This window comes from Schistocerca serialis, chromosome 12 (assembly GCF_023864345.2).
Source record: "Schistocerca serialis cubense isolate TAMUIC-IGC-003099 chromosome 12, iqSchSeri2.2, whole genome shotgun sequence".
In the NCBI taxonomy this organism is placed as follows: Eukaryota; Metazoa; Arthropoda; class Insecta; order Orthoptera; family Acrididae; genus Schistocerca; species Schistocerca serialis.
The window spans coordinates 83,703,127-83,722,171 of NC_064649.1; the positions used below are offsets into that span (position 1 = coordinate 83,703,127).

At 46.2% G+C, this 19,045-nt stretch overlaps 1 protein-coding gene across 1 annotated transcript in view; it reads right to left on the reverse strand.

Annotated features, from left to right (window-relative positions):
- Positions 1 to 16,295, reverse strand: part of LOC126428082 (tubulin alpha-3 chain-like) — a 231,150-nt gene extending 214,855 nt beyond the window's left edge. The window contains exon 1 of the mRNA XM_050089970.1: positions 16,223 to 16,295. Within this exon, the coding sequence (XP_049945927.1) occupies positions 16,223 to 16,225 (3 nt within the window). The 5' untranslated portion in view covers positions 16,226 to 16,295. The remainder of the gene's footprint in view (positions 1 to 16,222) is intronic.
- Positions 16,296 to 19,045: the final 2,750 nt, after the last annotated feature.

Consider the following 19,045-nt stretch of genomic DNA (forward strand, 5'->3'; position numbering starts at 1 on the left):
CTTGCTGCCAGTCAACAACAGTCCAATGTAGGTGATGACGTGCCCAGGCAAGACGTACAGCTTTGTGTCGTGCAGTCATCAAGGGTATACGAGTGCTCCTTCGGCTCCGGAAGCCCATATCGATCATGCTTCGCTGAATGGTTCGTACACTGACACTTGTTGATGGCCCAGCACTGAAATCTGCAGCAATTTGCGGGAGGGTTCCACTTGTATCAGTCGTCGTAGGTCCCATTCTTCCAGATTCCTTTTTCCGGCCGCAGTAATGTCAGAGATGTGATGTTTTACAGGATTCCTAATATTCACTGTATATTCACGAAATGGTCCTATGGGAAAATCCCCATTTCATCCCTACCTCGGAGATGCTGTGGCCCATCGCTCGAGGTGGCCGAGCGGTTCTAGGCGCTAGAGTCTGGAACCTTGCGACCGCTACGGTCGCAGGTTTGAATCCTGCCTCGGGCATGGATGTGTGTGATGTCCTTAGGTTAGTTAGATTTAAGTAGTTCTAAGTTCTAGGGGACTGATGACCTCAGTAGTTGAGTCCCATACTGCTCAGAGCCATTTGAACCGTTTTTGAACCCGTCGCTCGTGCGCCGACTATAACGCCACGTTCAAATCCAGTTAAATCGTGATAACGTGCCATTGTAGTAGCAATAACCGATCTAACAACTGCGCCAGACACTTGTTGTCTTATACAGGCGTTGCCGATCGTAGTGCTGTATTTTGCCTATTTACATATCGATGTATTTGAATACGCTTGCTTGTACCAGTTTCTTTGACGCTTCAGTGTATATTGTCCTATAACATTCCCTTGGGGTACGCGAGAAATTGCTTCTGAAAAGATGCTCCTTTGAGAATGACATACTGAGTTCTGTTTGTTAGAAGCGCTTGAGTCGAATCACGCCGCTGATCGGATATTCCGTGCGCTCATATTTTGTTCATTAGGCGGCTGTGCGGAACGGTATCGAACGGTTTCGTGAAGTCCAGGAGCACGGCATCATCCTGGTCGCAGGTAATCCACGGCTTTGTACGACTCTTGGTCGAACAGAGCAAGTCGGGTTTCAGTCAGTCCTTGTTTTCCAAACCCATGATGGTTTCTACAGAGGAGTTTTTCGGTACCCAGGCGTGTCAAAATATGCGAACATAAAACGTGTTCCAAAATTCTGCACTTGGTCGAAGTCGGGGATAAAGGGCCATAGTTTTGTATGTTCTAGTGCCCTCCATGAAAACGAGAATGACCATCATTTTGCTACTTAGTGGAGGTATCTTCTGTCTATACAACTAATTGAAGGCAGTTTGTTTATTGCCATACGCCTTTCGCTTCTTTTATTTGTGAAGCATCTTCAGTGGCCTGTAATACATGTTTCTTTTTTATGCATACAATAAACATTATGTGGTAGTTACAAAATATTGCTATGATACATTTTGTCATGTTTTGCCCTTGTTTTTTAGGATTAGAATAAACTTTAGTAGCAGAAATTTTGTGATGTGCAATTATCGTTCGGTGTTACGATTTCCAACGCTGTTAACTCATGTGGGTGGTCCAGGAGATGTATTCGTTAGTTTCCACGCTACAGCTGGCAGATTTCCGTCGTTCTTTCACACACATTTGATTCAACACATCGCATATATCACTTGCACTTTCCATTTTGTGATCAACGTATGTGTGTTTCCGGTGGAAAAGTAGGTACTCAGTGACCAAATCCATACAGGGAATAACTCTCTGATCATACTAGTCGCCGCGCGGGATTAGCCGAGCGGTCATGGACTGTGCGGCTGGTCCCGGCGGAGGTTCGAGTCCTCCCTCGGGCATGGGTGTGTGTGTTTGTCCTTAGGATAATTTAGGTTACGTAGTGTGTAAGCTTAAGGACTGATGACCTTAGCAGTTAAGTCCCATAACCCTTCACACATACACATACTAGACACGAAAACAATAACAAACAGAAAGCGGAAATGAACAGAAATCGGAAATGTAACAAGGATAAATAATTAATGGGTCTCCCCCCATATATATATATATATATATATATATATATATATATATATATATATATATATATATATATATATATATATATATTAAATAAAGAGAATTCCACTCGCAAGAAAGAACGACACACACACACACACACAGACACAAAACCAATATAAAATATGAAACCACACACACAACACGAACAAAAGGCGACGGATAATAAACACACAACGACAGTTAGCAATACTACACCGAAAACATACATATGTTGGTCACAAAATGGAAAGTGCAAGTGATATATGCGCTTTGTTGATTCAACTGTGCGTGAAAGAACGCCAGAAATCGGCCAGCTGGGACATGGAAACTAGCGAATACATCTCCAGGACCACAGGCGTGAGATAACAGAACTGGAAATAGTAAGTAATACCGAACGATAATTTAACATCACGAAATTTCTGCTACAAAAGTTGATTCTAACCTAAAAAACAAGAGCAAAACACGACAAAACGTAACAGAGCAACATACTGTAACTACCACATAATATACACTCCTGGAAATGGAAAAAAGAACACATTGACACCGGTGTGTCAGACCCACCATACTTGCTCCGGACACTGCGAGAGGGCTGTACAAGCAATGATCACACGCACGGCACAGCGGACACACCAGGAACCGCGGTGTTGGCCGTCGAATGGCGCTAGCTGCGCAGCATTTGTGCACCGCCGCCGTCAGTGTCAGCCAGTTTGCCGTGGCATACGGAGCTCCATCGCAGTCTTTAACACTGGTAGCATGCCGCGACAGCGTGGACGTGAACCGTATGTGCAGTTGACGGACTTTGAGCGAGGGTGTATAGTGGGCATGCGGGAGGCCGGGTGGACGTACCGCCGAATTGCTCAACACGTGGGGCATGAGGTCTCCACAGTACATCGATGTTGTCGCCAGTGGTCGGCGGAAGGTGCACATGCCCGTCGACCTGGGACCGGACCGCAGCAACGCACGGATGCACGCCAAGACCGTAGGATCCTACGCAGTGCCGTAGGGGACCGCACCGCCACTTCCCAGCAAATTAGGGACACTGTTGCTCCTGGGGTATCGGCGAGGACCATTCGCAACCGTCTCCATGAAGCTGGGCTACGGTCCCGCACACCGTTAGGCCGTCTTCCGCTCACGCCCCAACATCGTGCAGCCCGCCTCCTGTGGTGTCGCGACAGGCGTGAATGGAGGGACGAATGGAGACGTGTCGTCTTCAGCGATGAGAGTCGCTTCTGCCTTGGTGCCAATGATGGTCGTATGCGTGTTTGGCGCCGTGCAGGTGAGCGCCACAATCAGGACTGCATACGACCGAGGCACACAGGGCCAACACCCAGCATCATGGTGTGGGGAGCGATCTCCTACACTGGCCGTACACCACTGGTGATCGTCGAGGGGACACTGAATAGTGCACGGTACATCCAAACCGTCATCGAACCCATCGTTCTACCATTCCTAGACCGGCAAGGGAACTTGCTGTTCCAACAGGACAATGCACGTCCGCATGTATCCCGTGCCACCCAACGTGCTCTAGAAGGTGTACGTCAACTACCCTGGCCAGCAAGATCTCCGGATCTGTCCCCCATTGAGCATGTTTGGGACTGGATGAAGCGTCGTCTCACGCGGTCTGCACGTCCAGCACGAACGCTGGTCCAACTGAGGCGCCAGGTGGAAATGGCATGGCAAGCCGTTCCACAGGACTACATCCAGCATCTCTACGATCGTCTCCATGGGAGAATAGCAGCCTGCATTGCTGCGAAAGGTGGATATACACTGTACTAGTGCCGGCATTGTGCATGCTCTGTTGCCTGTGTCTATGTGCCTGTGGTTCTGTCAGTGTGATCATGTGATGTATCTGACCCCAGGAATGTGTCAATAAAGTTTCCCCTTCCTGGGACAATGAATTCACGGTGTTCTTATTTCAATTTCCAGGAGTGTAGTTGGCGCACGAGAGATGGGATACAGCCTCTCCGAGATAGGGATGAGGTGGGAATTTTCCCATACGATCATTTCAGGAGTGTACCGTGAATATCAGGAATCCGGTAAAACATCAACTCACTGCGGCCGGAAAAAGATCCAGCAAGATCAGGACAAAAGACGACTGAAGAGAATTATTCAACGTACGGAAGTGCAACCCTTCGGCAAAATGTTGCAGATTTCAATGCTGGGCCATCAAGTGTCAGCGTGCGAACTATTTAACGAAACATAATCGCTATGGGCTTTCGGAGCTAAAGGCCCACTCGTGTACCCTTGATGACTGCACGACACAAAGCTTTATGCCTCGCCTGGGCACGTCGACACCGACATTTGATTGTTGATGACCGGAAACATATTGCCTTGTCGGATGAGTTTCGTTTCAAATTGTATCGAGCGGATAGACGTGTACGGGTATGGAGACAACCTCATGAATTCATAGACCCTGCATGTCAGCAAGGCTCTGTAATGGTGTGTGGAGCGTACAGTTGGAGTGATATGGGATACGTCTAGATACGTCTAGATAGGACTCTGACAGGTGACACGTGCGTAAGCATCCTGTCTGATCACTTGAATTCATTCACGTCGATTGTGCATTCCATTGGACTTGGACAATTCCAGCAGGACAATGCAACACCCCACGCTTCCAGAAAATGGTTCAAATGGCTATGGGACTTAACATCTGAGGTCATCAATCCCCTAGAACATAGAACTACTTAAACCTAACTAACCTAAGGACATCACACACATCCATGCCCGAGGTAGGATTCGAACCTGCGACCGTAGCGGTCGGGCGGTTCCAGACTGAAGCGCCTAGAACCGCTCGGCCACATCGGCCGGCCACGCGTCCATAATTGCTACAGAGTGCCCACAGGAAAATTCTTCTTCCGCTGGTCACCAAACTACCCAGGCATGAATATTATTGAGCATATGTCAGATGCCTTGTAACGTGCTGTTCTGAAGAGATCTCTAACCCGTCATACTCTTACTGATTTATGGACAGCCCTGCAGGACTGATGGCATCAGTTCTCTGCAGCACTACTTCAGACATTAGTCGAGTCCATGCGACATCGTGTTGCGGCACTTCTGCATGCTTGCGGGGGCTCAACACGATATTAGGCAGGTGTACCAGTTTCTTTAGCTGTTCAGTATATCAGCCTGTTAAGTAATGTTCTCTCTATCGGCTCTCATTGTTTGATTCACGTTTTCGATTTTGGTTTCCATTTCAGAAATTAGTCCAATACTACTATCATTTGTTGGAAGTCAGGATTCCTCTTATTCGCAGTTACATACTAAGTTTCGTTGTCAATAGCTTCGACCAGCTGTCAGCTGTTCCCCCCCCCCCCCCCCCGTCCCTCACCTCCCCCTCCCCTTTCTGCCCAAATGGTTCAAATGGCTCTGAGCACTATGGGACTTAACATCTATGGTCATCAGTCCCCTAGAACTTAGAACTACTTAAACCTAACTAACCTAAGGACAGCACACAACACCCAGCCATCACGAGGCAGAGAAAATCCCTGACCCCGCCGGGAATCGAACCCGGGAAACCGGGCGTGGGACTCTCTGCCCAGGTTGAACTTTTATTACCCAACATTTAAAAAACATTTCCGAAGTAACCGAAATGTCTCAGTCGAAACAGATTCAAGTAACTACACTGGCGTGCAAAACTTAAGGACGATGAAACTTTCCGCATGATGTGTCTATGCCGAGTAACGTAACTAAATGATACATGGACCACACATAGAAAGAACTGCAGTATCGAACAGAAGGCAACTGAAAGAAATAGGCAATAGCTCTCCCCAACGCATCCTACACTTGCACAGGGAACGGGCACGCGAGTTCATTCGCCGAATATCCTCTAGTTCCATCTCCTCCAATTTCGCTTTACGATGTGGCCGCGCACTGTCATCCATCAAATTAAAATCAGGACTGAATGCAACCCTGGAAGGAAACATTGGGATTGGGAAGGAGAAAAAAAAAAAAAGGTTCAAATTGTAAGGGGTCCGTAGGCCCTTACTATAAGTTTTGCGACAGCACAGGTCGACAGGACAAACAATCGATAGTGTGTGTTGGGTTGCGAGAGCGAGAGCGAGTGTTGAGGCAGTAGTGTGGTACGCGCTGTGGGCCGAGCCGGATGGAGGTCTGTTGCTGGAATGCAAGACCGTACCGACAAAGGGAGTGGCCATCGCCGTGGTTTAACCCCTTTGTGTTAGAAATATACGGGAAAGTGAAAAAGTATAGTTACTAGTGTGAATCAGTGATATTTTTTTGTGCCGATATTTGTAATTACGCGTCTACCGCACCGGCATCATTTGGATTGCAGTGTTGGATTGCAGTGTTGGATTGTAGTGGTGAATTACAATGATTGAAATTGCGTGTGACGATAATGAATAACGAAAGGGCCTGTGCTGAGATTAGCCGTTATTAATTCTGTACGACGAAGGCAGTGGCTGTCTCCTTACTTTGTGTTTTTGTGATGAATATAGGTCATTGATTAATGAAGCTGTGTTGTCGTTCTTCTTGGCACCAGACATTTCTTTATTACAGCATTTGAGAAGGACAAAATGGAATGTAACATCTCCGTAGCAGTCCAATCCGATTGCCAGCCCCATTAGGTACACGGTCACATTAATTATTATCTATTTGGGCTGCTATCAGATCCCGATCGAGCGGGATAAGTCAGTAGATTAAACCGGAGTGTTACAAAATGCCTCTGAGCACTATGGGACTTAACATCTGAGGTCATCAGTCCCCTATAACTTAGAACTACTTAAACCTAACTAACCTAAGGATATCACACACAGTCATGCCCCAGGCAGGATTCGAACCTGCGACCGTAGCGGTCGCGCGGTTCCAGACTGAACCGCCTAGAACCGCCCGGACACAGCGGCTGGCGGGGAAGGAGTACAGAGTCACAATAACTTTCACCAGTGAGATGCCGTATTAAAAAATTTCGAATTCAGTACCCTCTCACAACTTTATTCTTCCCCACACCAAAACTCCTGCTTCACCAAAACGATCGTGTCCGACAATGCTGGAAGTTCCCTCATATGACCGTAGGCGGAAACAGGTAGTGTGCCGAAGTACACTGCGGAACGTGATTCTTTCGGTGGTACACGAGTTATGGTATGGGAAGCCATGTTATTGTGTCAGCGTACTGACCTGCAAATTTTTGAACACAAGACATACACCGATCAACGCTACTGTGACAGAGCGCCTTTTCAGGGCTGCGTGACCGGATCGAAAAACGTAGGTGCGGGAACGAGAGGATATTCCGCGAATGGACAAGCCTGCCAATTGCCCTCAAGCACGAATAGGATGCGTCGGACAGACATATTGTAGCAAGTCCACATGCAGCAACGATCATCCAATAATGGAATAAGGGAACGCCCTACAACAGCTTCCTTCCAGCCTTACGGTCAGCGGGGGAGCACACTGAAGACGATGCCTTGCTATCCGTTGTGGTCACACACCCTATTAAGAACCACCTCCCGCCAATTGGAATGTCCAGGGGACCATCGTAAATGTCGATAAGTTCAGCGCAGCAATTGTCCTTGAATAAAAATGTACTTTCTTCTCATTGCGTACTACACGTTTCAGTTACCTTCTGTACTATACAACAGCAGTTCTTTGTGTGTATCGTGCAAGTTTCATGGAGCTCTGATGCTTGGCAGCGACACAATATCCTACGCATACTTTCCTCCTCAAGTCTTGCGTACTTTCACTTGAAAGACGTCGGGCCTGGTGCTCAAGTGGTAGTCGTGAAGTGCGTGTCTGGGAAGCGCAGTGTTTCAGCCAGTCGTTAAGCCAGCCTTCAACTCTCAATGATGTGAGGAATTGGTAGAAATGACGTTCATGCCCACTTCCCTGCTAGAATGAGTCGCGGTGGGTGGTGATTCACCGAGCAGCGTGAGCCCGATCTACGCTGTCACACCATCCACTACGGTGGCCTATTAACCCGGTTGCTATGCTGCGGTGCATACGCGAATGGAACAGCAAGAAGCCCTAATAACTCGTTTGATGGAACGTACCCTCTGCCATGGGCGTGGCTGTGGTTTGCAGAGAAGTAGATGTAAACTCGCATTCGGGAGGACGACGATTCGAATCCCCGTCTGCACATCCAGATTTAACTTTTCCGCAAAATGCAAGATGGTGCTCTTAAAAAAGACTCATTTACGAGGGTTGTTCAATAAAGAATGAGCATAATTTTTTTGACAACATACCTTTACTCATGAAACGCCTGATGGAGAGGTCTACTGCCTGTCAAATCTATGGAACAGTTCTGAAGCGAATGCCACGAAGTAGTTCCTTCATCTTCGGAATCAAATCAAAGTCACAAAAACTTAAGTCGGGGGAGTATGGTGGATTGTACAATACTTCCCAGTCCCATCGACTAAACAGAGCAGCCACAGCTTGTTCTGTATGCGCCCACTCATTATAGTGCAAAATGATGGGTGGGTTGCGCAGCTTCTTTGGCAAAGATGGTTGCAGGCGATGCTCCAAAAACGAACAGTAATCCTGTGCATTGACGGTCTGACGTGGAGTAACGTAATGCGTTAGGGTTACAAAATCACAGACGTACACGAGAATCACCATACATTTAGACCGCTCCATTCGCACCTTCAACAGAACAGGCTCTGCTAGAGGTATACTACGCCTTCCACATCGCTGGCAACGGGCTCTACACAACGTTGGTGACTACTTTGAAGGACAGTAACAGGTGCACGCATGTAACTCTTTTGTATCGGTTGTGAATAAGCAGTTGCCACTATTTAAGTTCCAACCCTCGTAATAAAAAGTCTTAAGTCATCCACATGAGCATTAAAAGGAATCGGCTAAATTTCACTTACAGGAGAAACACACAAACCTGAAGGCTGTAAATTCAAGTAAATAGTTAGGAATTACAAATACGAACTCCATAAACTGGAACGCTTACGTAGATAGTGTTGTGTGGAAAGCAAACCAAAAACTGCGCTTTGTTGGCAGAACACTGAGAAAATGCAACATGTCTACTAAACAGACTGCTTAAAGTACTCTTTTCTGCGCTCTTCTGCAGTACTGCAGTGCGGTGTGGGCTCTGCATAACATAGGAGTGACGGAGGACATCGAAAAAGTTCAGAGAAGGGCAGTTCGTTTTATACTATCGCGAAGCAGGATGGAGAGTGCCACGAATATGACACACGATTTGGGGTGGCGTTCAATGAAACAAGGGCGTTTCTCATTGCAGCAGGCTCTTTTCGTGAAATTTCGATCACTAATTTCCTCCTCCAGTTGCGAAAATATTTTGTCGGCACCTATCTACATGGAGAAGATGATCAGCATGATAAAATAAGAGAAATCAATGTTCGCACTGTAAGATTTAGGTCCTAATTTTTCCCGCGCGCCGTTCTAACTGTACGAGGCATTGCTCAGGATACACACAGATATCAAAAAAAGTTTTGCATCACCACGGTTCCCAGAACTCCAAAAGACAGACGTTGACTGTGGGTATTGTATCACAGATACAGTCCCTTTGGCTGTTCAGAGATGTCACTTAACCCGTCCAAAGATGTAAACAATCATCTATGAGCAGCGCCTATTAGACGGAGATGGTCCGACAACCGATCAGTTTCGTCATGCCACCAGGAACGAGGTACACAGCTTGTGTTGTCTGCAGTTCTACCATGCCTAGACGGCCGATATCGCGGTTCGATCGCGTCCGCATTGTTACTTTGTGCCAGGAAGGGCTTTCAACAACGCAAGTGTCCAGGCGTCTCGGAGTGAACGAAAGCTTTGTTGTTCGGACATGGAGGAGATACAGAGAGACAGGAACTGTCAATGACATGCCTCGCTTAGGCCGCCCAAGGGCTACTACTGCAGTGGATGTCCGCTGCCTATGGATTAAGGCTCAGAGGGACCCTGACAGTAACGCCACCGCGTGGAATAATGTTTTCGCAATAGGCTGCATGATGCGCAACTTTACTCCCGACGTCCATGGCGAGGTCCATCTTTGCAACCACGACACCATGCAGCGCGGTACAAATGTGCCCAACAATATGCCGAATGGACCGCTCAGGATTGGCATCACGTTCTCTTACCGATGAGCGTCGCATATGCCTTCAACAGTCGTTGGAGGCGTGTTTGGAGGCAACCAGGTCAGGCTGAACGCCTTACACACACTGTCCAGCGAGTGCAGCAAGGTAGAGGTTGCCTGCTGTTTTGTAGTGGCATTATATGGGAACGACGTACGCCGCTGGTGGTCATGGAAGGCGCCGTAACGGCTGTACGATACGAGGATGCCATCCTCCGACCGAGAGTGCAGCCATATCGGCAACATATTGGCGAGGAATTCGTCTTCATGGACGACAATTTGCGCCCCCACCGTGCACATCTTGTGAATGACTTCCTTCAGGATAACGACATCATCCGACTAGAGTGGCCACCATGTTCTCTAGACATAAACGCTGTCGAACATGCCTGGGATAGATTGAAAAGGGCTGTTTATTGACGACGTCACCCACCAACCACTCAGAGGAATGTACGCCGAATCGCCGTTGAGGAGTGGGACAATCTGGACCAATAGTGCCTTGACCCCGTGGTCTAGGGGTAGCATCTTTGATTCATAATCAAAACGTCTTCGATCCCGGGTTCGATCCCCGCCAATGCCTAAATTTTGATAAATAATCAGCATTGGCGGCCGAAGACTCCCGGCATAAGAAATCGGCCTCATTCTGCCAACGGCCTCGTCAAAGAGGGCGGAGGAGCGGATAGAGGTTGAGGGCTAACTCTCTTGTCCTAGGGGTGGGAAATTGCCCCTAAAGGCGGAAGAATCTGCAATGATCAACGACATGAGGATGCAGAAGGCAATGGAAACCACTGCATTAAAGACACGTAACGTGTATCCACAGGACATGTGGCCTGTAATTGAAGAAGTGTCATGATGATCACTCCATTGCCAAAAGATTCCGGAATAGTCCCCCATTCGGATCTCCGGGAGGAGACTGCCAACGGGGAGGTTACCATGAGAAAAAGATTGAATAATCAACGAAAGGATAACGTTCTACGAGTCGGGGCGTGGAATGTCGGAAGCTTGAACGTGATAGGGAAACTAGAAAATCTGAAAAGAGAAATGCAAAGACTCAATCTAGATATAGTAGGGGTCAGTGAAGTGAGGTGGGAGGAAGACAAGGATTTCTGAGTATCGGGTAATATCAACAGCAGCAGAAAATGGTATAACGGGTGTAGGATTCGTTATGAATAGGAAGGTAGGGCAGAAGGTGTGTTACTGTGAACAGTTCAGTGACCGGGTTGTTCTAATCAGAATCGACAGCAGGCCAACACCGACAACGATAGTTCAGGTATACATGCCGACTGCGCAAGCTGAAGATGAACAGATTGAGAAAGTGTATGAGGATATTGAAAGGGTAATGCAGTATGTAAAGGGGGACGAAAATCTAATAGTCATGGGCGACTGGAATGCAGTTGTAGGGGAAGGAGTAGAAGAAAAGGTTACAGGAGAGTATGGGCTTGGGACAAGGAATGAAAGAGGAGAAAGACTAATTGAGTTCTGTAACAGGTTTCAGCTAGTAATAGCGAATACCCTGTTCAAGAATCACAAGAGGAGGAGGTATACTTGGAAAATGCCGGGAGATACGGGAAGATTTCAATTAGATTACATCATAGTCAGACAGAGATTCCGAAATCAGATACTGGATTGTAAGGCGTACCCAGGAGCAGATATAGACTCAGATCACAATATAGTAGTGATGAAGAGTAGGTTGAAGTTCAAGACATTAGTCAGGAAGAATCAATACGCAAAGAAGTGGGATACGGAAGTACTAAGGAATGACGAGATACGTTTGAAGTTCTCTAACGCTATAGATACAGCAATAAGGAATAGCGCAGTAGGCAGTACAGTTGAAGAGGAATGGACATGTCTAAAACGGGCCATCACAGAAGTTGGGAAGGAAAACATAGGTACAAAGAAGGTAGCTGCGAAGAAACCATGGGTAACAGAAGAAATACTTCAGTTGATTGATGAAAGGAGGAAGTACAAACATGTTCCGGGAAAGTCAGGAATACAGAAATACAAGTCGCTGAGGAATGAAATAAATAGGAAGTGCAGGGAAGCTACGACGAAATGGCTGCAGGAAAAATGTGAAGACATCGATAAAGATATGATTGTCGGAAGGACAGACTCAGCATACAGGAAAGTCAAAACAACCTTTGGTGACATTAAAAGCAACGGTGGTAACATTAAGAGTGCAACGGGAATTCCACTGTTAAATGCAGAGGAGAGAGCAGATAGGTGGAAAGAATACATTGAAAGCCTCTATGATGGTGAAGATTTGTCTGATGTGATATAAGAAGAAACAGGAGTCGATTTAGAAGAGATAGGGGATCCAGTATTAGAATCGGAATTTAAAAGAGCTCCGGAGGACTTACGGTCAAATAAGGCAGAAGGGATAGATAACATTCCATCAGAATTTCTAAAATCGTTGGGGGAAGTGGCAACAAAACGACTATTCACGTTGGTGTGTAGAATATATGAGTCTGGCGACATACCATCTGACTTTCGGAAAAGCATCATCCACACAATTCCGAAGACGGCAAGAGCTGACAAGTGCGAGAATTATCGCACAATCAGCTTAACAGCTCATGCATCGAAGCTGCGTACAAGAATAATATACAGAAGAATGGAAAAGAAAATTGAGAATGCGCTAGGTGACGATCAGTTTGGCTTTAGGAAAAGTAAAGGGACGAGAGAGGCAATTCTGACGTTACGACTAATAACGGAAGCAAGGCTAAAGAAAAATCAAGACACTTTCATAGGATTTGTCGACCTGGAAAAAGCGTTCGACAATATAAAATGGTGCAAGCTGTTCGAGATTCTGAAAAAAGTAGGGGTAAGTTATAGGGAGAGACGGGTCATATGCAATATGTACAACAACCAAGAGGGAATAATAAGAGTGGACGATCAAGAACGAAGTGCTCGTATTAAGAACGGTGTAAGATAAGGCTGTAGCCTTTCGCCCCTACTCTTCAATCTGTACATCGAGGAAGCAATGATGGAAATAAAAGAAAGGTTCAAGAGTGGAATTAAAATACAAGGTGAAAGGATATCAATGATACGATTAGCTGATGACATTGCTATCCTGAGTGAAAGTGAAGAAGAATTAAATGATCTGCTGAACGGGATGAACAGTCTAATGAGTACACAGTATGGTTTGAGAGTAAATCGGAGAAAGACGAAGGTAATGAGAAGTAGTAGAAATGAGAACAGCGAGAAACTTAACATCAGGATTGATGGTCACGAAGTCAATGAAGTTAAGGAATTCTGCTACCTAGGCAGTAAAATAACCAATGACGGAAAGAGCAAGGAGGACATCAAAAGCAGACTCGCTATGGTAAAAAAGGCATTTCTGGCCAAGAGAAGTCTACTAATATCAAATACCGACCTTAATTTGAGGAAGAAATTTCTGAGGATGTACGTCTGGGGTACAGCATTGTATGGTAGTGAAACATGGACTGTGGGAAAACCGGAACAGAAGAGAATCGAAGCATTTGAGATGTGGTGCTATAGACGAATGTTGAAAATTAGGTGGACTGATAAGGTAAGGAATGAGGAGGTTCTACGCAGAATCGGAGAGGAAAGGAATATGTGGAAAACACTGATAAGGAGAAGGGACAGGATGATAGGACATCTGCTAAGACATGAGGGAATGACTTCCATGGTACTAGAGGGAGCTGTAGAGGGCAAAAACTGTAGAGGAAGACAGAGATTGGAATACGTGAAGCAAATAATTGAGGACGTAGGTTGCAAGTGCTACTCTGAGATGAAGAGGTTAGCACAGGAAAGGAATTCGTGGCGGGCCGCATCAAACCAGTCAGTAGACTGATGACCAAAAAAAAAAAAAAAAAAAAAAGTTCTAGGGGACTGATGACCTCAGATGTTAAGTCCCATAGTGCTGTGGCTAAGCTTCTGTAAAGTTTGGAAGGTAGGAGACGAGATACTGGCAGACGTAAAGCTGTGAGGACCGGGCGTGAGTCGTGCTTCGGTAGCTCAGATGGTAGAGCACTTGCCCGCGAAAGGCAAAGGTCCCGAGTTCGAGTCTCGGTCGGGCACACAGTTTTAATCTGCCAGGAAGTTTCAACAATGGATGAACTCAGACGTCGCATAACAGCAACTGTGGAAGCTGTAACTGAAGACATGCTGCATTGTGGGAACAATTTGAATATCGCATTTCGAGGGAAGTATACTGAACACCTACGAAAAGGTATGAAAACAGAAACTGAGTTTCTCGTTCAACAAAAAACAGAATTCATTGTATATATTTATTAGTTTCAGAAACACAGACGTGCCAAATAGGACGATTCTTTTTGATATCTCCTGTATTTCACATTAACTACGTAAAACCGTCATGTTTGAAGATGTAAACTCCTAAATATATCCTTTTTTTACGTTTCGGATTATTCACCGATACGCTAGCGAAAAAAAAAAATCAAAACCGGAACTGGATAGTACAGCTTGAGTAGTTTGTGTTTCATTTTAAGCGAATGCTTGTTTCTCACTCATCTCAATCTTCTTGCTGTCATATCTCCTGAACCGTGTGTCACAGAATAGTATAATTTTGCGCGTGCATTAGGTGGTCTACGTTGATAACGTCTGCAAAATGTGTTGCGAATAGAGTCGGTAGTAAAGAAGTAATGCAGCAAAACATCGTGACTGATGCTGGAATTTGACAGCATGAACAACGAAGTTATAGTAAGCGATAAATTTTTTCATTCGTATTATTTTGTGCTGGTGTCAGCTAGAAAAAGTTTCGCAAAAGTTTGGAATCGTGTGTTTTGTATGTTGGCAGTCGTTAACTGCTCTCGTTGTGAGATACTGGATCAATATAGTATTGGTTCTATAGTGTCCCTTTCCATATATTTGACATGAACATTATAAATAACGACAAAAGAACTATACATGCGTAATGTTGTGTGAACTTTAATGCCTAATTGTGATACGGACAAAGTGACGAAATAACTTTAAAGACAGTTTATCGATTCTGATAATAGAAAAAAGACATTCTCCGTGATATAAGATCATATGTGTAAACTAAAGAATTGAACACTATAATCTTTGTTATATTATAAAAGGACTGGAAGACAAAGAACTTAGTCGTCTTCTGAAGTTTTCTTGTGTCTTAGCTACTGTTTGAGTGCAGAAGGTACGATTGTCTTGCGATAGCTTTTGTCTTACTCTCGTTTAAATACTAGAACATAATTGATGTGTAAAAGAGTTACGAAAATATAATAAGCAAATTTGGAGTCCATAGTAATCATTTAAGGAACCCACGCCACATTTGTTATAACGCAAGAGTTTTTGTAGCATTTTTTGCAGTTGCTGCGGAGCTAGCTGCGATCATCTTTGACTGAGAAAGTTGGCCACCATTACGCGGCGCATTTAAACTTTTTATTTCCACAGGAAATAAGACGAAGCCGGAGCAGAGTAAATTATTTAAAAATACTATCAAAATTAATTAGCATCAAATCAGAAGATTTATTTTATCAAAAAGTGACTATTTTCAGTGATACAGTTCACTATAGGTCAGGTGCCTCTTTGCATAAATTTTATTACGCTAACGCATCTGATATTATTTGTAGGGAGCCTGGCTCTCATTTTCAATGAGAATTTAAGGTTTAATTTGGGTACTTGCAAATATAATATTGCTTAGTTGTAATTGTTTCTTACGAGGTTTTATGAAAGATAGTTTTACGAAATTTAACTTCACGAACTTAATAGAATGCTCGTATAACTTATAGCGGAAAGAGACATTACAGTTCTTTGCGCGCCATGAGGTATTCTGCCTGAAGATATGTACACAGTTTCTAACTGTAATACTTGTGTTGTTGCGTTAAACTTGTAACGTAAAATTGTACCTCCGAATGAATAGATAACAGAATTTAATTTTCTTCAGTTCGATCAATAATTATATAAAACAATGAAAAGCAAATTTTTCTCTCTCTTGCAAGCTGTTAGATATGTAACCGCCAACAGGGATTCCCTGTGCACCGTTTTAGTAATTTGCTTGTGTACATTGCTGCGAAAGCCAGTTTCCCTAAAACTGGATTCTGATGTCTACCTCACGCACGCAGAACCGATTTCAAGACAATATCGTACAGCCGTAAGGAACTTGCCTTTCCCGTGTGTTACGGTACGTCCCTGGCTGCTGGTAAGAAGAGGAGTCAAGACGTGGGCTAAACGCGCGGCAGACTTACCATGGCTGCGGTCTGTTGTCGCTCTCTGCTGTCGGCACACAAACTGCCAGCAGTCCGCCGTGACTGGCGTACCCTACCCTGCCATGCGACTGCCCGTCGATGACCCGTCTGTTGTCCGACCTGTTGCCCCTGGAGACTGTACACGCGGCGACACAAACGCACCGATGGTCGGCAGGAGGGTACAGTTATCGCGCCAATCACCCATGCGCAATCGGGAAAAACATGCAAAGAGCTATGTCGGGCAATGACACACAAATTGTACACCAAAACCCAAATTTTGTCGCATAGAGTATATATATATATATATATATATACTCCTGGAAATTGAAATAAGAACACCGTGAATTCATTGTCCCAGGAAGGGGAAACTTTATTGACACATTCCTGGGGTCAGATACATCACATGATCACACTGACAGAACCACAGGCACATAGACACAGGCAACAGAGCATGCACAATGTCGGCACTAGTACAGTGTATATCCACCTTTCGCAGCAATGCAGGCTGCTATTCTCCCATGGCGACGATCGTAGAGGTGCTGGATGTAGTCCTGTGGAACGGCTTGCCATGCCATTTCCACCTGGCGCCTCAGTTGGACCAGCGTTCGTGCTGGACGTGCAGACCGCGTGAGACGACGCTTCATCCAGTCCCAAACATGCTCAATGGGGGACAGATTCGGAGATCTTGCTGGCCAGGGTAGTTGACTTACACCTTCTAGAGCACGTTGGGTGGCACGGGATACATGCGGACGTGCATTGTCCTGTTGGAACAGCAAGTTCCCTTGCCGGTCTAGGAATGGTAGAACGATGGGTTCGATGACGGTTTGGATGTACCGTGCACTATTCAGTGTCCCCTCGACGATCACCAGTGGTGTACGGTCAGTGTAGGAGATCGCTCCCCACACCATGATGCCGGGTGTTGGCCCTGTGTGCCTCGGTCGTATGCAGTCCTGATTGTGGCGCTCACCTGCACGGCGCCAAACACGCATACGACCATCATTGGCACCAAGGCAGAAGCGACTCTCATCGCTGAAGACGACACGTCTCCATTCGTCCCTCCATTCACGCCTGTCGCGACACCACTGGAGGCGGGCTGCACGATGTTGGGGCGTGAGCGGAAGACGGCCTAACGGTGTGCGGGACCGTAGCCCAGCTTCATGGAGACGGTTGCGAATGGTCCTCGCCGATACCCCAGGAGCAACAGTGTCCCTAATTTGCTGGGAAGTGGCGGTGCGGTCCCCTACGGCACTGCGTAGGATCCTACGGTCTTGGCGTGCATCCGTGCGTCGCTGCGGTCCGGTCCCAGGTCGACGGGCACGTGCACCTTCCGCCGACCACCGGCGACAACATCGATGTACTGTGGAGACCTCACGCCCCACGTGTTGAGCAATTCGGCGGTACGTCCACCCGGCCTCCCGCATGCCCACTATACGCCCTCGCTCAAAGTCCGTCAACTGCACATACGGTTCACGTCCACACTGTCGCGCATGCTACCAGTGTTAAAGACTGCGATGGAGCTCCGTATGCCACAGCAAACTGGCTGACACTGACGGCGGCGGTGCACAAATGCTGCGCAGCTAGCGCCATTCGACGGCCAACACCGCGGTTCCTGGTGTGTCCGCTGTGCCGTGCGTGTGATCATTGCTTGTATAGCCCTCTCGCAGTGTCCGGAGCAAGTATGGTGGGTCTGACACACCGGTGTCAATGTGTTCATTTCCAGGAGTGTATAATGCTGAGGTGGGAAGGTAAGGGAATTAGAATTAATGGAAGAAGGCTTACCAACTTGAGATTTGCTGATGATATTGCCTTACTGGCCAAAGACTTCGCAGAGTTCCAAAACTTAGTTACAGATCTTGCATCGGAATGTCAGCTGGTTAGCTTGAACATGAACCTTTCCAAAACAAAAGTAATATCCAACAAATGGGTCCCAGCTGGAGATGTGAAAGTCAAGGACAGTCTACTAGAAGAGGTCAGTGAATATGTCTACCTTGGCCAGATTATAAATATGAAGGGAGACATAAGACCAGAAATCTATCGACGCATCAAGCTTGGCTGGCAAGCATTTGGGAAGAATTCAAAAGTATTCAGATCAAAAATGCCAGTAAATCTGAAGAAAGCAGTATTTGATCAATGCATTCTTCCTGTGATGACGTACGGATGCGAGACATGGACACTGAACTCATTCACAAAAGGGAAACTTAGGACAGCACAGAGAGCCATGGAGAGATCAATGCTGGGCTGTACAAGAAAGGACAGGAAAAGGGCAGATGACATCCGGTCTGTGACGAAGGTTAATGACATCTTAGAGAGAGTAGGTTCCTTGAAATGGCAGTGGGCTGTCCACGTCGCAAGAAGAAAAGACAACAGATGGACGAAGTTAGTACTGGAGTGGAGTCCGAGAGAGCACTGGAGGCCTAGAGGAAGACCACCAGACAGATGGCACAAAGACATCAAGAAGATCGCTGGTAACACCTGGCAGAGAACTGCCCAACACTGTTCCACTTGGAGAAGACTTCTGAAAGCCTACCTGAATCCACGACTCGAAGAGGCCACATCATCTAATGATTGAATTGGCTGATGATGATGATGATGATATATATATATATATATATATATATATATATATATATATATATATATATATATATATATATCCGAATCCCACTCCAGCTACCGCCGGGTCTAGGTGCTGACGAGTCCCCTCCATCTGGCTCGGTCCTCCCACCACTTTTCTTCCTCCACTTGCTGCCAGGTCACACCTCTCCTTTCTACAGATATTCTCACTCCCATTTTCCACCGTGTTCTTGGGCGCCCTCTCGGCCT